The sequence below is a fragment of the Nerophis lumbriciformis genome, linkage group LG33, assembly GCF_033978685.3.
Source record: "Nerophis lumbriciformis linkage group LG33, RoL_Nlum_v2.1, whole genome shotgun sequence".
Taxonomy (NCBI): Eukaryota; Metazoa; Chordata; class Actinopteri; order Syngnathiformes; family Syngnathidae; genus Nerophis; species Nerophis lumbriciformis.
Genome location: NC_084580.2, coordinates 18,525,045 through 18,544,822, shown reverse-complemented (window position 1 = coordinate 18,544,822; position 19,778 = coordinate 18,525,045). Strand labels below are relative to the sequence as shown.

At 40.5% G+C, this 19,778-nt stretch overlaps 1 protein-coding gene across 3 annotated transcripts; it reads left to right on the top strand.

The window, feature by feature from the left end:
• The first annotated feature begins 5,502 nt into the window (after positions 1 to 5,502).
• Positions 5,503 to 18,346, top strand: LOC133575541 (major histocompatibility complex class I-related gene protein-like). 3 transcript variants are annotated; one of them, XM_061928200.1, is made up of 7 exons: positions 5,503 to 5,678; positions 6,261 to 6,527; positions 6,702 to 6,980; positions 9,329 to 9,637; positions 9,747 to 9,857; positions 9,956 to 9,973; positions 13,028 to 18,346. In XM_061928200.1, exons 1-7 carry the CDS (start codon positions 5,621 to 5,623, stop codon positions 13,459 to 13,461), a joined length of 1,476 nt encoding a protein of 491 aa, XP_061784184.1. In that variant the 5' UTR covers positions 5,503 to 5,620; the 3' UTR covers positions 13,462 to 18,346. The 3 variants fall into 3 exon arrangements, with proteins under 3 accessions (XP_061784184.1, XP_061784182.1, XP_061784181.1); XM_061928198.1 differs by lacking the exons at positions 5,503 to 5,678; positions 6,261 to 6,527; positions 6,702 to 6,980 and having other exon boundaries at positions 7,009 to 9,637; positions 9,750 to 9,857; XM_061928197.1 differs by lacking the exons at positions 5,503 to 5,678; positions 6,261 to 6,527; positions 6,702 to 6,980 and having other exon boundaries at positions 7,009 to 9,637.
• The last annotated feature ends 1,432 nt before the right edge of the window (positions 18,347 to 19,778 follow it).

Below are 19,778 nucleotides of genomic sequence, written 5' to 3'. Positions count from 1 at the left end.
CTTTATCTTTCATGATGGTCACTGCGGTTAAGCGGCTTGGATCAAGCGTCCAGTCAATGTTTGGCTTTACCGTGTCTAATTTCACATTTCACTTTCCTTTTCTTGGATGCTTTGCCACCAGAAGATTCAGCCTCATGCTTTTCCCCTCCTCCCACTTTTAGCACTTTGGCCACAGCGAGTCAATCACATGAATTGTTTCAGCTTTAGTTTTTACTTCCTGATCCAACCCTGGCTTGGAATTGAACCCATGCGAGGCAGAACTGCCAAATGTGATCAACTATCATTAACAGAAATAAAACTATAACATCGGTGAAGTCAGCACAAAGCGTCAGATGGACAGAACAACTGTGCCAAGAGCCATAAGGTCAAAGTTTTCTTCTGCTTAGAGACGACACATATCTAACATTAACATACACACCTTGATGAGTTACCCACTAGATTTCTAAAGTCTGTGCTGAGCAGTTTGTCACCACAATTCCTTCATCTAGTTAACGTCTCACTTCAGACTGGAACATTTCCAAAGGTCTTAAAGGGGCTGTTTGCAACATTTACACAGATGTCTAGAGGGCGCTAACTTTCCAATTGATTTCACACAGCATATCCCTCCTTTCTTTCGGCTTCTAGGCCGTAATGATGTAACTACATACGTACGTAACACATGCATTAGCTTTAAGTGTTGTTAGCTAATAATAGCAACTTGAATAGTTAGCGTTAGCTGTCATTGAATGTAAATCCTATCTTAACAATAACATTATTGCAAATTGTTTGTTGCCTCTCTTGGACTGCTTTTGTACGTGTGCACGCCTTCTCTGCACGTACGTGTTGACCAGACAGGGTGAGTGACCGCCGTAAACACCAATCATTTTATACTGGTAACATTTTTTATTGAATTCAATTCAAATGTTATACACTGATATTAATTGTTGAGTAGCTCTAGACTAGATTCATCTACATTTGATGTCAAAAGAGGAATAAGACAAAGCTGTGGAAGATCACCTTTACTATTTATAATGGTGGCAGAAATGTTAGCTATTTTCATGAAGAACTCTTTTATAGAAGGCATTCAAGTGATGGGAAATGAGATATTGATAAGTCAACTTGCTGATGAAGCCACACTTTTTTTTGAAAATCATCATCAAATCCCTTTGGCCCTACAAGCTATTGATTTGTTTTCTAAAGCTTCTGGACTGGACTTCAACATGGACAAGTGTGAAATCCTCACCTTACACCATTGTCCAAGCACAACATTGCACAATATCAAAGTGAAAGATGAGGGTAAATATTTAGGCATTGTTTAATGTCACAAATAAGATCAGAGCAGATAAGGTCAACTTGGAAAAGCGTATATTGATGGCTTTAAATCAATCCTAGACAGGTGGCTTCAGCGGGACTTATCCATCTTTGGAAGAATCTTGCTGACTAAAATGGATAGCATGTCCAGACTTATCTACTCGGCTTGTTCCCTGCCTACTACAACCAAGATTGTCACAACTATTGAGGACGTCAACCTAAAATTCATGTGGAAAAGCAAATGTCATTATATAAGAAAAGCAGCAATGATTAAATGTGTTGAAGAGGGTTTTAATATGATTGACTTGAATCTAATGATTGGAGTCTTAAAAGTAAAATGGTTAAATATTATCTTGTGAATTCACATTCAATATGGTGTATAATTCCAAATGCCGTATTCCAGAGATTGGGAGGTATACGTTTTCTGTTGTGACTTTCATGTAAATTCATTACCACTCAAACTGTTTAATTTCCACCTACAGACCCTACTTTACTGGAAACTATTGTTTAAACACTATTTTTATCCCCTCAATACACCTATATGGAATTAGTGTTACATTCGAGTTCATAGAAAATCCATAAACCTGTAAATAGAAGAATGTAACTCTACAGGAATGTGGGCTATGTCATGTGTGTGTCTGTGTATATATAAATATATATCATTTTTTTATTTGTACATTATATCAATATCTATATATTACATTAATAATAATAAGTCCACCATTGTTTATTCATTTTAATAAGTGGTATGACCGTGTGAGAACTTCTGTAACTAAGACAAATCTACATGTGTGACACGTTAGCCTGGTGAGAATGTTTCTTACCACCCAGCCACCAATGTATGTGACACGGTTGTTAGGTAAGGGACAGTTCTGAGGTGGTGTCCAGTTGGCATAGTCATGCTGGACAAGAACTCTTGGCACCACCTCAAAGGCATCTGGAATGCTGTCCTCCGAGTCCTTCGTCATAGGGAGGATCTTAGTGTTGTCTTGTGCTGTGGCATTTCCAGTTTTGCTGGGTTCAATGCCACAGTGTACAGCCAGCTTGGCCTAGATTGAGTGGAATTGCTGTGTGTTGGCATTGTTGTTGCAATAATAAGAGAAGTTAAGTTAAAGTTAAAGTACCAACAATAGTCACACACACACACTAGGTGTGGGGAAATTTGTCCTCTGCATTTGACCCATCCCCTTGTTCACCCCCTGGGAGGTGAGGGGAGCAGTGAGCAGCAGCGGGAATCATTTTTGGTGGTTTAACCCCCAATTCCAACCCTTGATGCTGAGTGCCAAGCAAGGAGGTAATGGGTCCCATTTTTTAAGTCTTTGGTATGACTCGGCCAGGGTTTGAACTCTCCACCTTCCAGTCTCAGGGCAGACACTCTAACCACAAGGCCACTGAGCAAGTCTAATGACCCGTTTACTGCACACCAAATCTGATTATTTTTCTGCCCTCAAGTGACGAAGATTTGATTTTTTTTGACAGTCCAAACGCGCCAAAGTCCTTCACATCTGATCTTTTGGCATCAGATTGAGGCCACATCAGGAGGTAGTCCTGGATCCCATTGGATTCTTAACTTTTTAAGTGTGACTTCGGTCTAAACGCAATGCGACCTGAATGTGAATTTCTCATCAGCTTTGGACGAGCTACGTCATTCGTGTGCTCCGTAAAAGACTCAGTCACCAGCAGAAGTGGATATTTCAACCACAACATCCGGTTTTGGTGAGCAAAGTCTATTTAAGACCGCCACATTTTTGGTGCATCACTTGTCAGTAGTGCACAAATAATAAGCTATATGTAATATATTATTTACTTGGATTCCAAAGAAATAACAGCTGTTGAAGGAACATAATTCACTTTGTGGTGAGTGGAAAAATAAAGCTCCTGTAGATCCACGCTGATGTTTGTGTCTCCTCTACTTAAAAGCCATTAAAAGATCACAACCCTCCCAAATATATTACACTATATACATCCATTCATACATTATATTACTTTACTTTACTTTCACCTAAAAAAACACTCATTTTAAAGGACTTGTATTTTATTTTGTGGTAGTAGCGACTTCCTCCCGGTCAACTTCACAGACAAAATATGAACTTCACAGCATAAAAACAACGGCAGACATGAATTGCAGATGAGACTAATATTTGTAACAGGAAATCAACTGCAAACAAACTTATCCTTTACTTAAACTTAATGTTTAATTAGGGGAGCCCTCAGATGTAAAGACATTGGTGCATCTAATGGTTTCTTCTCTAAATCCTTGTGAGTGTCAAATGAAGTGAGGTCAGTAACGTCTTGCTGATGATAAATGCTTTCAATCTTTAAAAACTATATTTTTGAAATCCACTCCATCCCATTTTAAATATCTTTTTGTAATGATGGCTTTTATATTTGCTGCTAAATCTTTCTGCAAGGATTCAGGTAAATAAACAGTAGCCTAATGGGACTCTAGACCATGGTCTGAAACCCGGGAGTGGCCAGATGTGCCTCTAGGTCACGTGATTGCAAGCCAGCTATAGGACATTTTGTGCTCAAACTCTACACTCACTCTCACTTGTTTTAGTTCTACGCTCCAGCTGCTTGACCATCGTGTCAATTAAGCCACGAAGAAGAACAAACGGTATGACGTCATATGCAACCCGGCTCATGCGAGCTACATTTTTCATACACAAAAGTCGCTTTCTTAAAGTGAAACCCAATCTCCTACATTAAAATATTAATTACATATTGGAAAATGGTAAGAAGTAAAAACAGCCTTAAATTTAAATATTTATTGGAGAAATTTAAGTTTTTTTAATAAGCCCAATTTTAATTTATTATATTTACTTATATATGTTTTATTTTAATCTCATTTGTATTGTGTCTTATTTTTCAAGGTGTGGTTGGTATGAGCATTGTATTTAATTTGATTTATTTTATATTCCTATGTAATTGTTTAACTTGCTATAACATATTGAATATTGAAAGTGCCTTGATATGTGTGTGCATTGTATATGTATGTTCAATTCTTCAATTATTACACACATACAAACAGTTACAAATAAAATAGTTTTTTGTCCTTTTAAAAGAGTGTTTTAAACGCTTAGACCAGGGGTGTCCAAACTTTTTCCACTCAGGGCCACAGACTGAAAAATCAAAGCATGCGGGGGCCATTTTTATATTTTTCCTTTTTTAAAACCAATACAATATATAGTTTTTTGTTTTTTTTAACCTTTATGGCTTTCCTCAAGTTTGGTCCCGGGTACCCGGAAGGGTCTCAGTCATAAAAAATGTTAGAAATAAGTCATAAATTATTTTTTCATTTAACGCTTGAATCTCGATATCAACCTCAGGTCTGTCTGTCGTTATAACGTTTTTTTAAATGTTGTTTTTATGTTTATGCCCTTTATGTCAAAATCCTTATTTATATGGCAAACACACAAACTATGCAACATTTCCCCCCAAAATATTTCAACGTGGAATATTTGATGTGAAGTAATTGGAACCTTAAATAGGTCAATAATTCATAACAATAAAAAAATAAAAAGAATAAGTGTTGAAAATAAGCCAAATTTCTATTTTTGTTTTTACTTTTAATGCTTAAGTCTGTAGATCTGTTGATTATAAGATTTTATAATTCTTTCAATTGTTGTTTGTTTGTTTGTTTGATGCCCTTTTTGTGAAAGAAAACTATGTTCCTCACAAAATATGCAATATTTTCCCCCCAAAATATTTCAAAGTGGAATTGTTCCAGTGAAGTAATTGGAGCCTTCAATAGGTCAATAACAGTCCACATGGCAGCTTTGTGTTATTAGTGTCAACATTGCCACTTTTTCTTGTTACATTTCACCTGTTTACTCTTTTATTACACTTTTTCATGTTTGACATTTTTATTGTAGTATTTTCAGAATGTGCCGGGGGGGCCGTTAACAAATTAGCTGGGGGCCACAAATGGCCCTCGGGCCGCCCTTTGGACATGCCTGGCTTAGACGCTACAATATGACTTATGTAAAAGGTTCATCTTGTTGTTGTGTATTGTTCCTATAAAGTGTGTGTGTGTATTATAGTAAAGCTGCTTCAAAAAACATGACGTCACCCTCGCTAGAATCACTTGTATTCTTGTAATGATGATATGACTTTTATTTTGTTAATATTCATGTGTTAGCTGCGTTGCTGTCAAATATTTGTCTCCTCCTCCAGAAAGTTCTTTCAAGTCACGTGATTTTATAGAAGCTCGTTTCCGCCTTGGCGTCCATTTCATGTTTACTCGTCAAGCAAGTTGTCGTCGCCTTGCTTTTCTCTGAGGATTAAAACTAGAAACTTTTTTTATTGACTTCGGCACTTGTGACATTTAATGATGAACTTGCTTTTCTTCTTTCTCCTAGTTGTACAAACACACAGCGTGACGCCTGGTAAGTCCACTTTCTTTACAACTTTATACACCTCATTCCTACATGCTCATTTCATAAAAGAAAGGAAAGAGAAAAAGAAAAAAGTTCTCAAACTGATAACATGAAAGATTAACTCTTAAGTCTAAAAAGTGACTTTACATGTTTCTTAAATGCTTTTTCACTGGGAATAGTCCTAATATTTAAATGAAGAGTATTCTAATATTGTTGTTGTATTCCATTGTAAACATTCCATAAGGCGCTGCTATATTTCCATGCTTTGGCAGTGACATCACTAGTTTGAACTTCCCCTCACCTAGAAAAACTACTTTTACTTCTCTGCTAGCAATAATGTCATATATTTATTTGACACTTACGGTTGTAGAAGGAAATAAGTCAAGTTATTCATGTGTGTGGTCTTAAAGTGAGGTATAAATATGAAGTCAAAGACAAACGCTGTTATTGTCTCTTAGAACAGGAAGTGATTGTTTACTGTGAGAAGCAGCAGTGTTTGAAGTTGAAATGAAGACAGCATCATTTCAAATAGGAATTGTTCAACATGAAACTAAAGAATCAAATGTTGTTTTTCTGCCTTTTGTCTTTCAGTGATTCATTCACTCAAGTATTTCCTCACTGCATCCTCTCAAGTTCCAAACTTCCCAGAGTATGTGGAGGTTGGTTATGTTGATGAAGTTGAGATTAGTTACTATGACAGCAACATCAGGAAAGCAGAATCCAAACAGGACTGGATGAACAAAATCACAGCAGAGGATCCAAACTACTGGCAGAGACAAACAGAGTACAATGTTGTTAGAGAACATGTCTTCAAAACCAACATTGAAACACTTAAGAAGCGTTTCAACCAAACTGGAGGTTTGTTTATGTTGAACTTTCTACTATTCTAATATATTTGATATGTTTATACTGTATTAAAAACACACATTACTGCACTGATATACCTTGTCTCTGTCCATCCCATAATAACCTACAACAAAGACATGTTGTGTGTTAGTTTCACTCTGCTTTACAACACTTTGTGTCTCTCAGGTGTTCACACTTTCCAGATGATGACAGGATGTGAATGGAATGATGAGACTGATGAGGTTAAAGGTTGGAAGCAGTTCAGTTATGATGGAGAAGATTTCATATCGTTGGACATGAAGACATGGACATTTACTGCAGCAAAACAACAAGCTTTCCCCTCCAAACTCAAGTTGGACCAAGACATATTTGGACTAGACCATGATAAGTATTATTACACTGAGCATTGTCCTTCTTACTTGAAGAAGTATGTGGAGTATGGGAAGAAGGTCCTAATGAGAACAGGTAGAAGCACACCTTGTACTTTCACCTTTTAACATGTTAGCACTCCCCCTATAGGAACATTACTGACATTACACTCTGTCTCTTTATACTCTTCTTTTCACCTCCTTTTCTCTCCATCTTGACCTCCATTCTCTCCTTTTCTCTCCATCTTTACCTCAAATTTCTCCTTTTTTTTGCATCTTTTCCTTCTTTTCTCTCATCTTTCCCTTCATTTTTTCTTTTTCTCTCCATTCTCTCCTTTTATCACAATCTTAATCTTTTATTCTCACCTTTTCTTTCCATATTTACCTTCATTTACTCCATTGTTACTTCATTCTCGCCTTTTCTCTTTCTTTACCTACATTCTCTCCTTTTCTCTCCATCTTGACCTTCATTCTCTCCTTTTCTCTCCATCTTCACCTTCATTCTCTCCTTTTCTCTCCATCTTGACCTCCATTCTCTCATTTTCTTTTCATCTTGACCTCCATTGTCTCCTTTTCTCTCCATTTCTACCTCCATTCTCCTTTTCTCTCCATTTTGACCTTCATTCTCTCCTATTCTCTCCATCTTTACCTCAATTTTCTCCTTTTTTCTGCATCTTTTCCTTCTTTTCTCTCATCTTTCCCTTCATTTTTTCCTTTTCACTCCATCTTTACCTCAATTCTCTCCTTTTATCACCATCTTTACATTTTAATCTCACATGTTCTCTCCATATTTACCTCCATTCGCTCTATTTCTCTTTATATTCATTCTCTCCTTCTCTCTCCATCTTTACCTTCTTTCTCTCTATCTTTACCTCCATTCTCTTTTTCTCTCCATCTTTATCTTCATCCTCTCCTTTTCGCTCCATCTTTTCCTCAATTTTCTCCTTTTTTCTGCATCTTTTCCTTCTTTTCTCTCATCTTTCCCTTCATTTTTTCCTTTTCTCTCCATCTTTACCTCCATTTTCTCCTTTTATCACAATCTTTATCTTTTATTCTCACCTTTTCTTTCCATCTTTACCTTCATTTACTCCATCGTTACTTCATTCTCGCCTTTTCTCTTTCTTTACCTACATTTTCTCCTTTTTTCTCCATCTTTACCTCCATTTTGTCCGTTTATCGCCATCTTTACCTTCATTGTCTCCATTTCTCTCCAACTTGACCTTTTATTCTCTCCTTTTCTCTCCATCTTTACCTTCATTCTCTCCTTTTCTCTCCATCTTTACCTCAAATGTTCTAATTTTTTCTGCATCTTTGCCTTCTTTTCGCTAATCTTTCCCTTCATTTTCTCCTTTTCTCTCCATCTTTACCTCCATTCTCTCCTTTTATCACCATCTTTACATTTTAATCTCACATTTTCTCTCCATCTTTACCTCCATTCTCTCCCTTTCTCTTTATCTTCATTCTCTCCTTCTCTCTCCATCTTTACCTCCTTTCTCTCCATCTTTACCTCCATTCTCTCTTTTTCTCTCCATCTTTACCTCACTTTTCTCCTTTTTTCTGCATCGTTGCCTTCTTTTCTCTCATCTTCCCCTTCATTTTCTCCTTTTCTCTCAATATTTACCTCCATTCTCTCCTTTTATCACCATATTTACCTTTTATTGTCACCTTTTCTCTCCATCTTTACCTTCATTCTCTCCTTTTCTCTCTCTCTTTACCTACATTTTCTCTTTTTTTTTCTATCTTTACCTCCATTTTGTCCGTTTATCGCCATCTTTACCTTCATTGTCTCCATTTCTCTCCAACTTGACCTTTTATTCTCTCCTTTTCTCTCCATCTTTACCTTCATTCTCTCCTTTTCTCTCCATCTTTACCTCAAATGTTCTAATTTTTTCTGCATCTTTGCCTTCTTTTCGCTAATCTTTCCCTTCATTTTCTCCTTTTCTCTCCATCTTTACCTCCATTCTCTCCTTTTATCACCATCTTTACATTTTAATCTCACATTTTCTCTCCATCTTTACCTCCATTCTCTCCATTTCTCTTTATCTTCATTCTCTCCTTCTCTCTCCGTCTTTACCTCCTTTCTCTCCATCTTTACCTCCATTCTCTTTTTCTCTCCATCTTTACCTTCATTCTCTCCTTTTCCCTTCATCTTTACCTCAATTTTCTCATTTTTCCTGCATCTTTGCCTTCTTTTCTCTCATATTTACCGTTTATTCTCACCTTTTCTCTCCATCTTTACCTTCATTCTCTCCTTTTCTCTCTCTCTCTACCTACATTTTCTCCTTTTTTCTATCTTTACCTCCATTTTGTCCATTTATCTCTATCTTTACCTTAATTGTCTCCTTTTCTCTTCATTTTTACCTTTATTCTCTCTCTCTTTCACTCCATCTTTACCTCCATCTTCTCTCCACGTCATCCTCCATTCACACGTCACTTCCTGTGCAGAGCTTCCAGAGGTGTTCCTCCTCCAGAAGACGCCATCCTCTCCGGTCACCTGCATGGCGACAGGTTTCTACCCCGAACTAGCCGACTTGTTTTGGAGGAAAGACGGTGAGCAGATCTTCGAGGACGTGGAGCACGGAGAGGTGCTCCCCAACCACGACGGAACCTTCCAGATGTCTGTGGACCTGAAAGTGGAGGTGACGGCCGAGGTGGAGGGCAAGTACGAATGTGTGTTCCAGCTGTCTGGCGTCAAGGAGGACCTGGTCACCAAGCTGGAGAGAAGAAGCATCCTGAGCAACGCAAGCCATGAAGGTGAGAAAGACACATCTAGGACATGTTGAATAGTGTCAATGTAACCACCTGATGTTCCTTCATGTGACTTATGAAGCAGCTGTCAAACAAATAAACCATACCATACCAGCAGGCAACGTGAGCGTCACTGCCACGCTGGCGGTCCTCGCTGTGGTGGTCCTCCTGGCGGCCGGCATCTTCATCATCATCTTCATCATCAAGCGTCGCCGAAGCAGACAAGGTGAGGGACACAAATGTTTCCTCTTTCAGGAAGACGCGAAAAAGTCTCTGCCGTCATTCATGAGATGTGAATTTCACCTGCTTTCTCTTTCATTTCAGCCGAATACGATCCAGCTGGTAAGTAAAACATCTTCTCTTTCTTGGAAACCATAACAATAAACAAAGCAGTGGTGAAGCATCACTCACACACTTTCTAAGTTTACCCCCACAAAGATTTAAGTTATTGATATCATTTATTACATATTCATCTTTGTTATACACCTTTATGTCAGGTATATTCCATATAATATTGACTTTCTGTTTCTGTTACCATCAAAATTCTGGATTGTTGGTATCTTTGTAAGGGTCAACTTGCAAACTTCCTGTTTTAAGGTGTGATGTAGACACGTGTTACAAGTTTAGCAGGAAAATAAAAGTGTTAGGATTTGATCACGGTGATCCCAGGATGCAGAGACGAGAGGCAATGTTGAATAATAAAAGGGGAATATTTAATAAGTCCAACAATTGCAACAAAAGGCGATGGGGCAAAAAATGCACACCATGAATAATTAACAAAAACAGGTTCCACAGTGGTCGGCAGGGAGGTAGGCCAGGGCGCACTGAACACAGCAATAAGTCCAACACAAAAATCCTCTTTACCTCAGGGGGGGCTAGGAAGCAAGCACAAAGAGGTGAGGGATTACAGGAATAAGGAGTGGCAACATACCGGGACTGATGAAACGAAGCAGGCACATGCACGTGGGAGGTGCAGGAGACAATAACCGGCGAGGCCAAGCTGACCGTGACGTGCCTATATACCGGAGTGCTAATTGTGAGCAGGTGTGCATCAAGGTCCGCCCCTCGCCGAGGACAAATCACTAGAAGCACAGGTGTAGACAAGAGGAGAAAGCAGGAAAAACACTAAAAACACAACAAAAAGCTTCCCTCCATTAGGAGTAGCTTGATACTCGTGTAAGCGCACGCAATAGAAAGTATCACAGCCAACTTTTGATGAGTCGTCATGATAATGAACATTAAGGGCGGTGGCGGTTAGCGAGGCGCTGGTTGCGTTCTGAGGTGCGTAGTAGTGCAGACCGGGTATTGCGCCAGGCTTGATGTGCACGGTGCAGGTGGGCAGCCACAGAAGGGACAGTGACCTCGGATTCCAGAGAAGGAAAAATGGGAGGTTGGTAACCGTAGGCACAAACAAACGTCCCTGAGGGCAGTTCTTAGGAGAGGGGACGTTCTTGAGTCCCTCCTTAACACGGCCTTCAATGTCCCACTGCAACGCTCCCAGCACTTGTGATGGCGGAATGATCATCTCGGTCTTGACCTCTTCCTCGGGGCAGGAGTGCATCCTCGACAGGGCGTCTGGCTTACCATTCTGGGAGCCGGGGCGGAAGGTCATGGTGAAATTGAATCTGGCTAGGAATAATGCCCACCTTGCTTGTCTGGGATTGAGCCGTCGAGCAGTTCGAATGTAGGCCAGATTCTTATGGTCTGTGAATACCACAAAAGGGGTCTCCGAGCCCTCCAGCCAGTGCCTCCATTCTTGCAGCGCCAACACCACGGCAAGTAGCTCTCTATTGCCGATATCATAATTGCGTTCTGCTGGTGAAAGGCGGCGTGAGAAGAAGGCACAGGGGTGCAGCCTCTGGTCGGAGGTGGAGCGCTGAGAGAGAACAGCCCCCACGCCGGAGTCAGATGCGTCAACCTCGACAAAAAATTGAGAGGAAATGTTAGGGTGGACAAGAACCGGTGCAGAGGTGAACGAAGACTTGAGTTTATCAAAAGCAGACTGAGTCTCTGAGGTCCATAAAAAGGGGAGCTTAGTGGAAGTCAGTCTCGTTAATGGTTCAGCTACTCTACTAAAATTACGGATAAAACGACGATAAAAATTTGAGAAACCTAAAAATCTTTGGAGGTGCTTTCTAGACGTGGGTGTGGGCCAATCAACCACCGCCTGGATCTTGGCTGGATCTGCTCGGAGTTGACCCCTCTCAACAATAAAACCCAAAAAAGGAACAGACTTGGAATGAAAAACACATTTCTCAGCCTTGACATACAGACGATTCTCGAGAAGGCGTTGGAGAACTAAGCGGACGTGCTGAATGTGAAGTTCAGGGGTCGGCGAGAAAACGAGGATATCATCCAAGTAAACTACCACGAAGCGGTCGAGCATGTCACGCAGGACATCATTGATGAGGGCCTGAAAAACGGCAGGAGCATTGGTGAGGCCGAAAGGCATGACCAGGTATTCAAAGTGTCCTAGTGGTGTGTTAAATGCAGTTTTCCATTCATCCCCTTGCTTAATTCTGACTAAGTGGTAAGCATTGCGGAGGTCCAACTTGGTGAAATGTCTAGCAGCGTGTAGTGGGTTGAAAGCTGAGTCGAGAAGCGGAAGAGGATACTTATTTTTAACAGTAATATTATTGAGGGCTCGGTAATCGATGCAGGGGCGGAGTGTCTTATCTTTCTTTTCCACAAAGAAAAAACCGGCGGCTAGAGGAGAGTTGGAGGGACGGATGAGACCAGAAGCGAGCGAAGTGGTGATATATTCCTCTAGTGCATCTCTTTCATGTTTTGAAATGTTATAAAGACAGGATGAAGGGAGTGTGGCACCAGGGAGGAGATTAATGCAACAATCATAGGGACGGTGTGGAGGTAGCGACAACGCGCGGTCCTTGCTAAAGACTTCTTTAAGGTTGTGGTAAGCAGTTGGCACAACCGATAAATCAATGACCTCCTGGGTTACGACGCGTGTGGGAACAGTGCGAGGGCATGCGGACCGCAGACAGTGCGTATGACAAAAAAGACCCCAGTTAATGATAGTGGTCTTGACCCAGTCAATATGGGGATTATGTTTTGCTAGCCAGGTAAGCCCGAGCACAACAGGAGCCGAACGAGAGGGAATGATAAGAAAATTGATTGACTCAAAATGGTTACCAGATAATTTGAGAGATAACGGCTGAGTTTGATGGGTGACGCTCGCCAGGTGGCCTCCGTCGAGGGATCGGACCACTCTAGGTCTGGGTAATTTAGCAACGGGTATAGAAAAATGTTTAACAACAGACTCATCAATAAAATTGTCATCAGAACCTGAGTCAATGAGCGCCCTAATGTCCAATTTCTGGTCCTTATCCCAGGTAAGTATGCCCGTGAGTTGAAGCCTAGATAATGTCTGACCTGTAGATGGCAGTAGAGGAGCAGGGTCGGTCGCTGGAGGAGGTGACGCTTGGATGCGGCGAGGAGGTGACGCTTGGAGGCGGCGAGGAGGTGACGCTTGGATGCGGCGAGGAGGTGACGCTTGGATGCGGCGAGGAGGTGACGCTTGGATGCGGCGAGGAAGTGACGCTTGGAGACGGCGAGGAGGTGACGCTTGGATGCGGCGAGGAGGTGACGCTTGGATGCGGCGAGGAGGTGACGCTTGGATGCGGCGGCGGGCAGGACGAAGAGGACAGTGGGTGATGCGATGCTCAGCCTTGCCGCAATATAAACACAGCTGGAGACGAAGGCGACGATCTCTCTCAGCTGGAGCGAGACGATTTCCTCCGAGCTGCATTGTCTTCTCTTTGTATGATATCGGCGGGGTATCGACACTGGGTATCGGCGCGAATGCAGTTTGACGCGCTCCATGGCCACTCCCATTATATGTTGAAGTGCGGAGTCTCTCTTTTTCCCAGTCAACAAGGCGATTTTCAATCTCCACCGCCAGAGCGACGAGCTCATCAAGGTTGTCGGGAGTTTTAAGCGGGATCATCTGCTTCCGGACTTGGTCAGCCAGACCGAGGGAAAAGACGTCCACCAATGCGGAAGTGGGCCATCCACTATCAGCCGCAAGCCTTCGGAATTCGATGGCGAAGTCCGTGACGCTCCGCTGTCCTTGCTGCAGACGAAGTAATGACCGAGCTGCCTCACGTCCTGGCCTTTCGCGCTGGGAAATGTTCTTCATGGCTTTGGCGAACGCGGCGTATGAAGCACACACGGGAGATTGACGCCCCCATTCCGCGGTGGCCCAGGAGGACGTCCTGCCACTCATATGGGACATGACAAAAGCCACACGAGCTCTTTCGGAGTAAAAAGATGTTGGTAGCAGTTAAAAAAAAATCTCACACTGGGTGAGGAAGGATCGCACGTCACCTGATTCGCCGGAGAATCGCTCGGGCTTGGAGAGTGGAGGACAAGCAGCAGGAGGGATGTCGTTAGGCAGCGGATTATCTGCGGGACGAAGATGGCGCAGTTGGACTGCTGGGTCGGACGAGGGAGAAGTCATTGCCTGCAGCGCGGTGAGTACACTTCCCAGTTGTGTCTCCAGGGCATTTAGGCGAGAGTCTTGGCGTTCCGCCATGGTGTTGACACAAGCCACAAGCAGGCTAAACTGTTCTTCCTGTTGGCGTAGAGTTCTTCTGACCGGTTCGGTCTCTGCGGGATTCATGATGTGGCCGGTTATTATGTTAGGATTTGATCACGGTGATCCCAGGATGCAGAGACGAGAGGCAATGTTGAATAATAAAAGGGGAATATTTAATAAGTCCAACAATTGCAACAAAAGGCGATGGGGCAAAAAATGCACACCATGAATAATCAACAAAAACAGGTTCCACAGTGGTCGGCAGGGAGGTAGGCCAGGGCGCACTGAACACAGCAATAAGTCCAACACAAAAATCCTCTTTACCTCAGGGGGGGCTAGGAAGCAAGCACAAAGAGGTGAGGGATTACAGGAATAAGGAGTGGCAACATACCGGGACTGATGAAACGAAGCAGGCACATGCACGTGGGAGGTGCAGGAGACAATAACCGGCGAGGCCAAGCTGACCGTGACGTGCCTATATACCGGAGTGCTAATTGTGAGCAGGTGTGCATCAAGGTCCGCCCCTCGCCGAGGACAAATCACTAGAAGCACAGGTGTAGACAAGAGGAGAAAGCAGGAAAAACACTAAAAACACAACAAAAAGCTTCCCTCCATTAGGAGTAGCTTGATACTCGTGTAAGCGCACGCAATAGAAAGTATCACAGCCAACTTTTGATGAGTCGTCATGATAATGAACATTAAGGGCCTGATCTACTAAAGGTTTGTGTGTATTAAAATATGTGCAAACCTGATCTAATTAATTTGTGTGCAGAAACTCTGAAATGAGCAAAATAGAGAGCGCAATCCATTAAGCGTGTCTGTCTTCATGTATGTGCAGAATATATGCTGATTATCAATCCCCCACAATAGGAGGAGGAGATACAAATGTAACTAAATGAGGCAATTCCTGAAGGAATGGCGTGTGAATGCTCCAATGCTGAAGTTGAACTGAAATGCAGACAGAATGTAGTATGAATGTAAGAATAGAAGAAAGTTTGAATGTTGAAGAGTTTGAATTCCCAGGAAAACCGGAATTTGGTTTGAAACTTGGGAAAGTGTTAGTTTGAATGTCCAGGATGAGAGGAATGTGTTAATGTTGAAATGCTTTGAATAGATTGAAAAATGTGGGAATTGTGCAACTTGGAAAAATGTCCCTTTCATTTCAATGGGAACTTCCTGGAAAATTGGAAATTGTTTAGGAAATGATTAGGAGCATGAATATCCTGAATGAGCTGAATGTGTTGGTGTTGGAATTGTTTGAATAGGGCAAAAAAAATTAAAATAGTAAATGGTATTTGGCAATTTGTTGGAAAATGGTAAAAAAAAACTTGACTGAGTTGAAATGGATGGTGTTGGAATTTTTCAAATCGGTCGAGAAATGTTGAAATAGTAACATGTTGAATTGAGAAATGGTATTCCTGGAATTAGTTTTTTGTCCTGATTAAGAGGAATGTTTTGACAGTAGAATGGTTGAAATGCGTTGAAAAATGTGAAAGGAGTAGTCGCCAGAAAAAAGGGTGGAAATGGGGCTTTGGAAAACCAGGAATTGTGGAAAATGCTGGAATTTTTTTTAACTTGGAAAAAAGGGAAATTTGAATTTCCAGGATGGTGGAATGTGTTGAAGGTGGAATGGTTTAAATCGGTAGAAAAATGTGAAAACGGTGGAAGTTTGAAAAATGGCCAATTCATTTGGAATGGGAAAAATGTCCCGGAAAATCTGGAATTCTGGGAAATCTTGGAATTTGTCAAGGGAAAGCCCGCGATTCTCGAATAGGCTGAACAGTTTGAAGTTGGAACAATTTGATTCGGGTGAAAAATATGGAAGGTAGAACGCGCCAAAATCTTAACAAGAAGAAGAAGTTTAATAATAAATAGACGAATTTTGGTGTAGAAAACCATATTAGTGAATGTTTGGAGCATTCACACAATTATTTAGCATCTCACACAGAACAGACTCAAGAATAAAGATCAAGAAGCCAGTAAAAAAGAAGAAGATGAAATGGGCAAAGTGAAAGGAAACCGAGGCATGGCACTAAGCTATCCATACACTTGGGTAAAACTGAATCCATCCTGTTTGGGTCCCACATCAACCTTAAGAAAGTCAATGACTTCACTATAAAAGTGGGTGACATTGTTATCACCAGGAAGGATGAGGTCACCTACCTAGGTTCCATTCTAGAGGCTGATCTTTCCTGTGATAAAATGGCAACCAAGGTAATCAAAAAGGTCAACCAACGAACGAGATTTCTCTCTAGAATCTACTACTACCGCAACCTACTAATAAAAGTCTCAATCAATCAATCAATCAATCAATAATGGGACACTTAGGTGACTAAGACACTGGAGGGCTGGTTGCACATGAGCCTTGAAGCCAAGCTTAACCTGTTTGGAGACTTAGTCTTAGACTAGTCAGGAAGTAGAAGAGCAGAATTCTGCTTCTTGATGCTTCTGATTGAATTGACAGCTGCAAAGATGTGATATGAGTGAAGATGCACCTTCTGGATGGACTTCCTTCACCAGAGTGAGGTGTTGGCTCTGCATGAGCAGCGTAACCAGCTCACGGTGCGTTTTGTGCTCCCACAGCTGGTGACGCTGGTAACGAGCTCTCAGAGAGACGTGAAGGCTGAAGGCTGAGTGAGACACAGTGAGGACTTTTCTTTTTCATGCACCTCCAAATGTTCTTCTGACTTTGTGTGAAGATGATGTTCAACTTGGCTCTCACTCTGCCACATGCTAACATCTGCACTTGGATTCACCTGCTTTTGTTGGGAATGTGCTGAGTCATCTTCTTCCTCCAGGATGCTTTGTGCACTGGAACACAGAGAGATGTCTCCATCGCTGAGGGACCTCATCACACTTGGACATTTCTTTCACATCTGCACTAATTGCTCCTCATCTCATCCATCATGTCTTCTTTGGGTGTTTATGGCTGAGAAAACACCTTCAATCTGCATTTTTCAACAATATTTTGCCAGTGAATCATGTTGATGTTGATCTTTGTGTCCATGTAGTTGTGATGTCATCATTTGGGGCTCACGTGTCATCACATTGACAAGGATGTCTTCTTTCCTTTTCAAACCAATAGACAGCTGCTTATCAGTGAATATCACCTTGTGTCACATGTCATCATTATTTTTACAAATATTGTGGAACAATAGCACAATTTTTCGGTATTTTTTTATGTTAATGTTAATTGTTTGATAATCAATTTTTTGTTGTAACATTTAAGAATGATGATTATGAGAACTGCTGTCCAGTTGTTATATCTTGTTTTCTGGTTACATTAGTCTCCTTTGCAATGCAGTTGCATTTCCAAGACCATTAGATGGCAGCACTGTATAACTATTTATGCTATGTTGTCAAACTAGAAAGTAGCTTTTTTTCCAGAAAGATGAATTTGTTAGGTTGCGCCCTACAAAGTGTCAATACTGTAAGTATTGTCCTCATTACACAAAACTGTAAAATTATAATTATAATAATAGTTATTGTTTCCTTTACCAAATCAAAGGTGTTGAAATCGCCATGTAAAATCGCTCATGCTAATAGTCGCCTGTCTATGGCTAATCCTATGTAAATTAGCATTAAGCTAGCGCATTTTGAAAGGGTGTAGCATTACTTTACGTTTAAGCGTATTTTTTATTAAGCACACTTTGTTGGTGTTGAAAATGGCAAGGTGACTTAGAGGGAGTTTGGCTGAGTCCGGCCTGAGTGCTGCTTGAGTGATTGTTTACGTGTTTAGTCTGAAACCAGACATGACCAGTCTGAAACCGGACATGACGTCACATGCAACAAAGGTATCGAACTACGGCACCGTTTGATTTTACGTGAATTGATAGTACCGAGGGAATTCGGTCATTACCTACAAAAGTACTGAATTGGGTAGCCAACCCTACCAGTTAGTGTGACGGAGGGGGACAGTGACACAAGATTTTTATGACAAAGCGTTGCAAAATATATTTATATATTTTTTAAATATTTGCTGTTTTTCCTTTCCTTTTTGCATAGTCATATTTTTGCTTGATTGCCAAACATGCCGAGGATGTCATTTGGGAAGTAAACAAGGTAGGCCGTTCATATACTCTTGATATTCAGTGTTTTATGTGTACTATGTTTCATGTACATTCTGGGTGTTTTATTCAGTAAAAACTTGTCAAATACAATTCTGTGTTGGAGGTGGTTTGTCATTACACACATGATAACACTTTTAGCTTGCAGTCATGCAAAACAAGTGTCAAATGTCTCAAGTATTCCTGTCAAAAAGACACAAGCACATACAGCAGATTGTGAGACACTTTTACAGATAAAACAAGATATTTTTTTCCAGCTGTTTGAATTATTTTGTGTGAATTTAGTGTTGCCAACCGTCTCTTGAAAAAACAGAATTAGAATGAGAAAAACAAAAGTATGTGTTACGTAATGAGCCTAAAAGGGGCGAACTTTGTCTCGTGTTATTGCCGTTCAGTTTCAGTTCAGTTTATGTGGAACATGCATACGATACATGTAATGCATCACATATTTCCAGTTGTTTCATGACAGCACGTCCGAAAAGGAGTAGGAAGAAGCAGAGCTTATTTAATCCTACTCCTTTTCATATCATAGCAATTTTATCCCATTTCCTTGTTCTCTGTAACAGAACAGTGAATAAATAATTAATCTACCATAGTAAGTCAACAAATATTAAATACATAAATAATCCTTATCTAAAAAAAAAAGTTGAAGATGTTCATCATATTTGTTCTTCTTTGTACTTTTTGAACAGTCTCTTAATTTGGATCATATTGGTGCTTTGTTTGGTTTCTTTGGTTAATCCATTCCATCATTTAATTCCACATACAGATATGCTAAAGGTTTTAAGTGTTATAAGTGCATACAAATGTTTTTAATTAGATTTTTCTCTAAGGTTATAGTTCTCCTCTTTTGTAGAGAATACTTGTTGTACATTCTTGGGTAGCAGGTTATAGTTTGCTTTGTACACCATTTTAGCTGTTTGCAAATTGCACCAAATCGTTGAATTTAAATATGTGTGATTCAATAAATAAAGTGTTTGCATGTTCTATCTATATCCAACATTATGTTTTATTATAACTGATCTTTTTTGGGTACCGTATTTTTCGGACTATAAGTCGCAGTTTTTTTCATAGTGCAACTTATGTATGTTTTTTTCCTTCTTTATTATACATTTTCGGCAGGTGCGACTTATACTCCGAAAAATTCTTTCTTTTGTCATTTTGATTTAAAAAAAGTAAACACAGTTGTCTGCCAATAAATAGCTTCACACAACCATTAAGCATGAGTGGAAGAAAGGTTTTTGTGTTATCATTCATATTCTCTGAAGAATGGCCAAGAAATCATAATTTCTCCCAGGGTTTCTAAACTTATGAGCACAACTATATATATATATATATATATATATATATATATATATATATATATATATATATATATATATATATATATATATTGGCAACACTAAATTGGCCCTAGTGTGTGAATGTGAGTGAATGTTGTCTGTCTATCTGTGTTGGCCCTGCGATGAGGTGGCGACTTGTCCAGGGTGTACCCCGCCTTCCGCCCGATTGTAGCTGATATAGA

Excerpts from the sequence above, each read along its gene's own strand:
- LOC133575541 (XM_061928197.1), top strand. The coding sequence starts at position 7,660 with ATGTTCTCTCCATATTTACCTCCATTCGCTCTATTTCTCTTTATATTC. Across the intron at positions 9,638-9,746 it reads GAGCAACGCAAGCCATGAAG|CAGGCAACGTGAGCGTCACT; the intron begins GTGAGAAAGACA and ends ATACCATACCAG.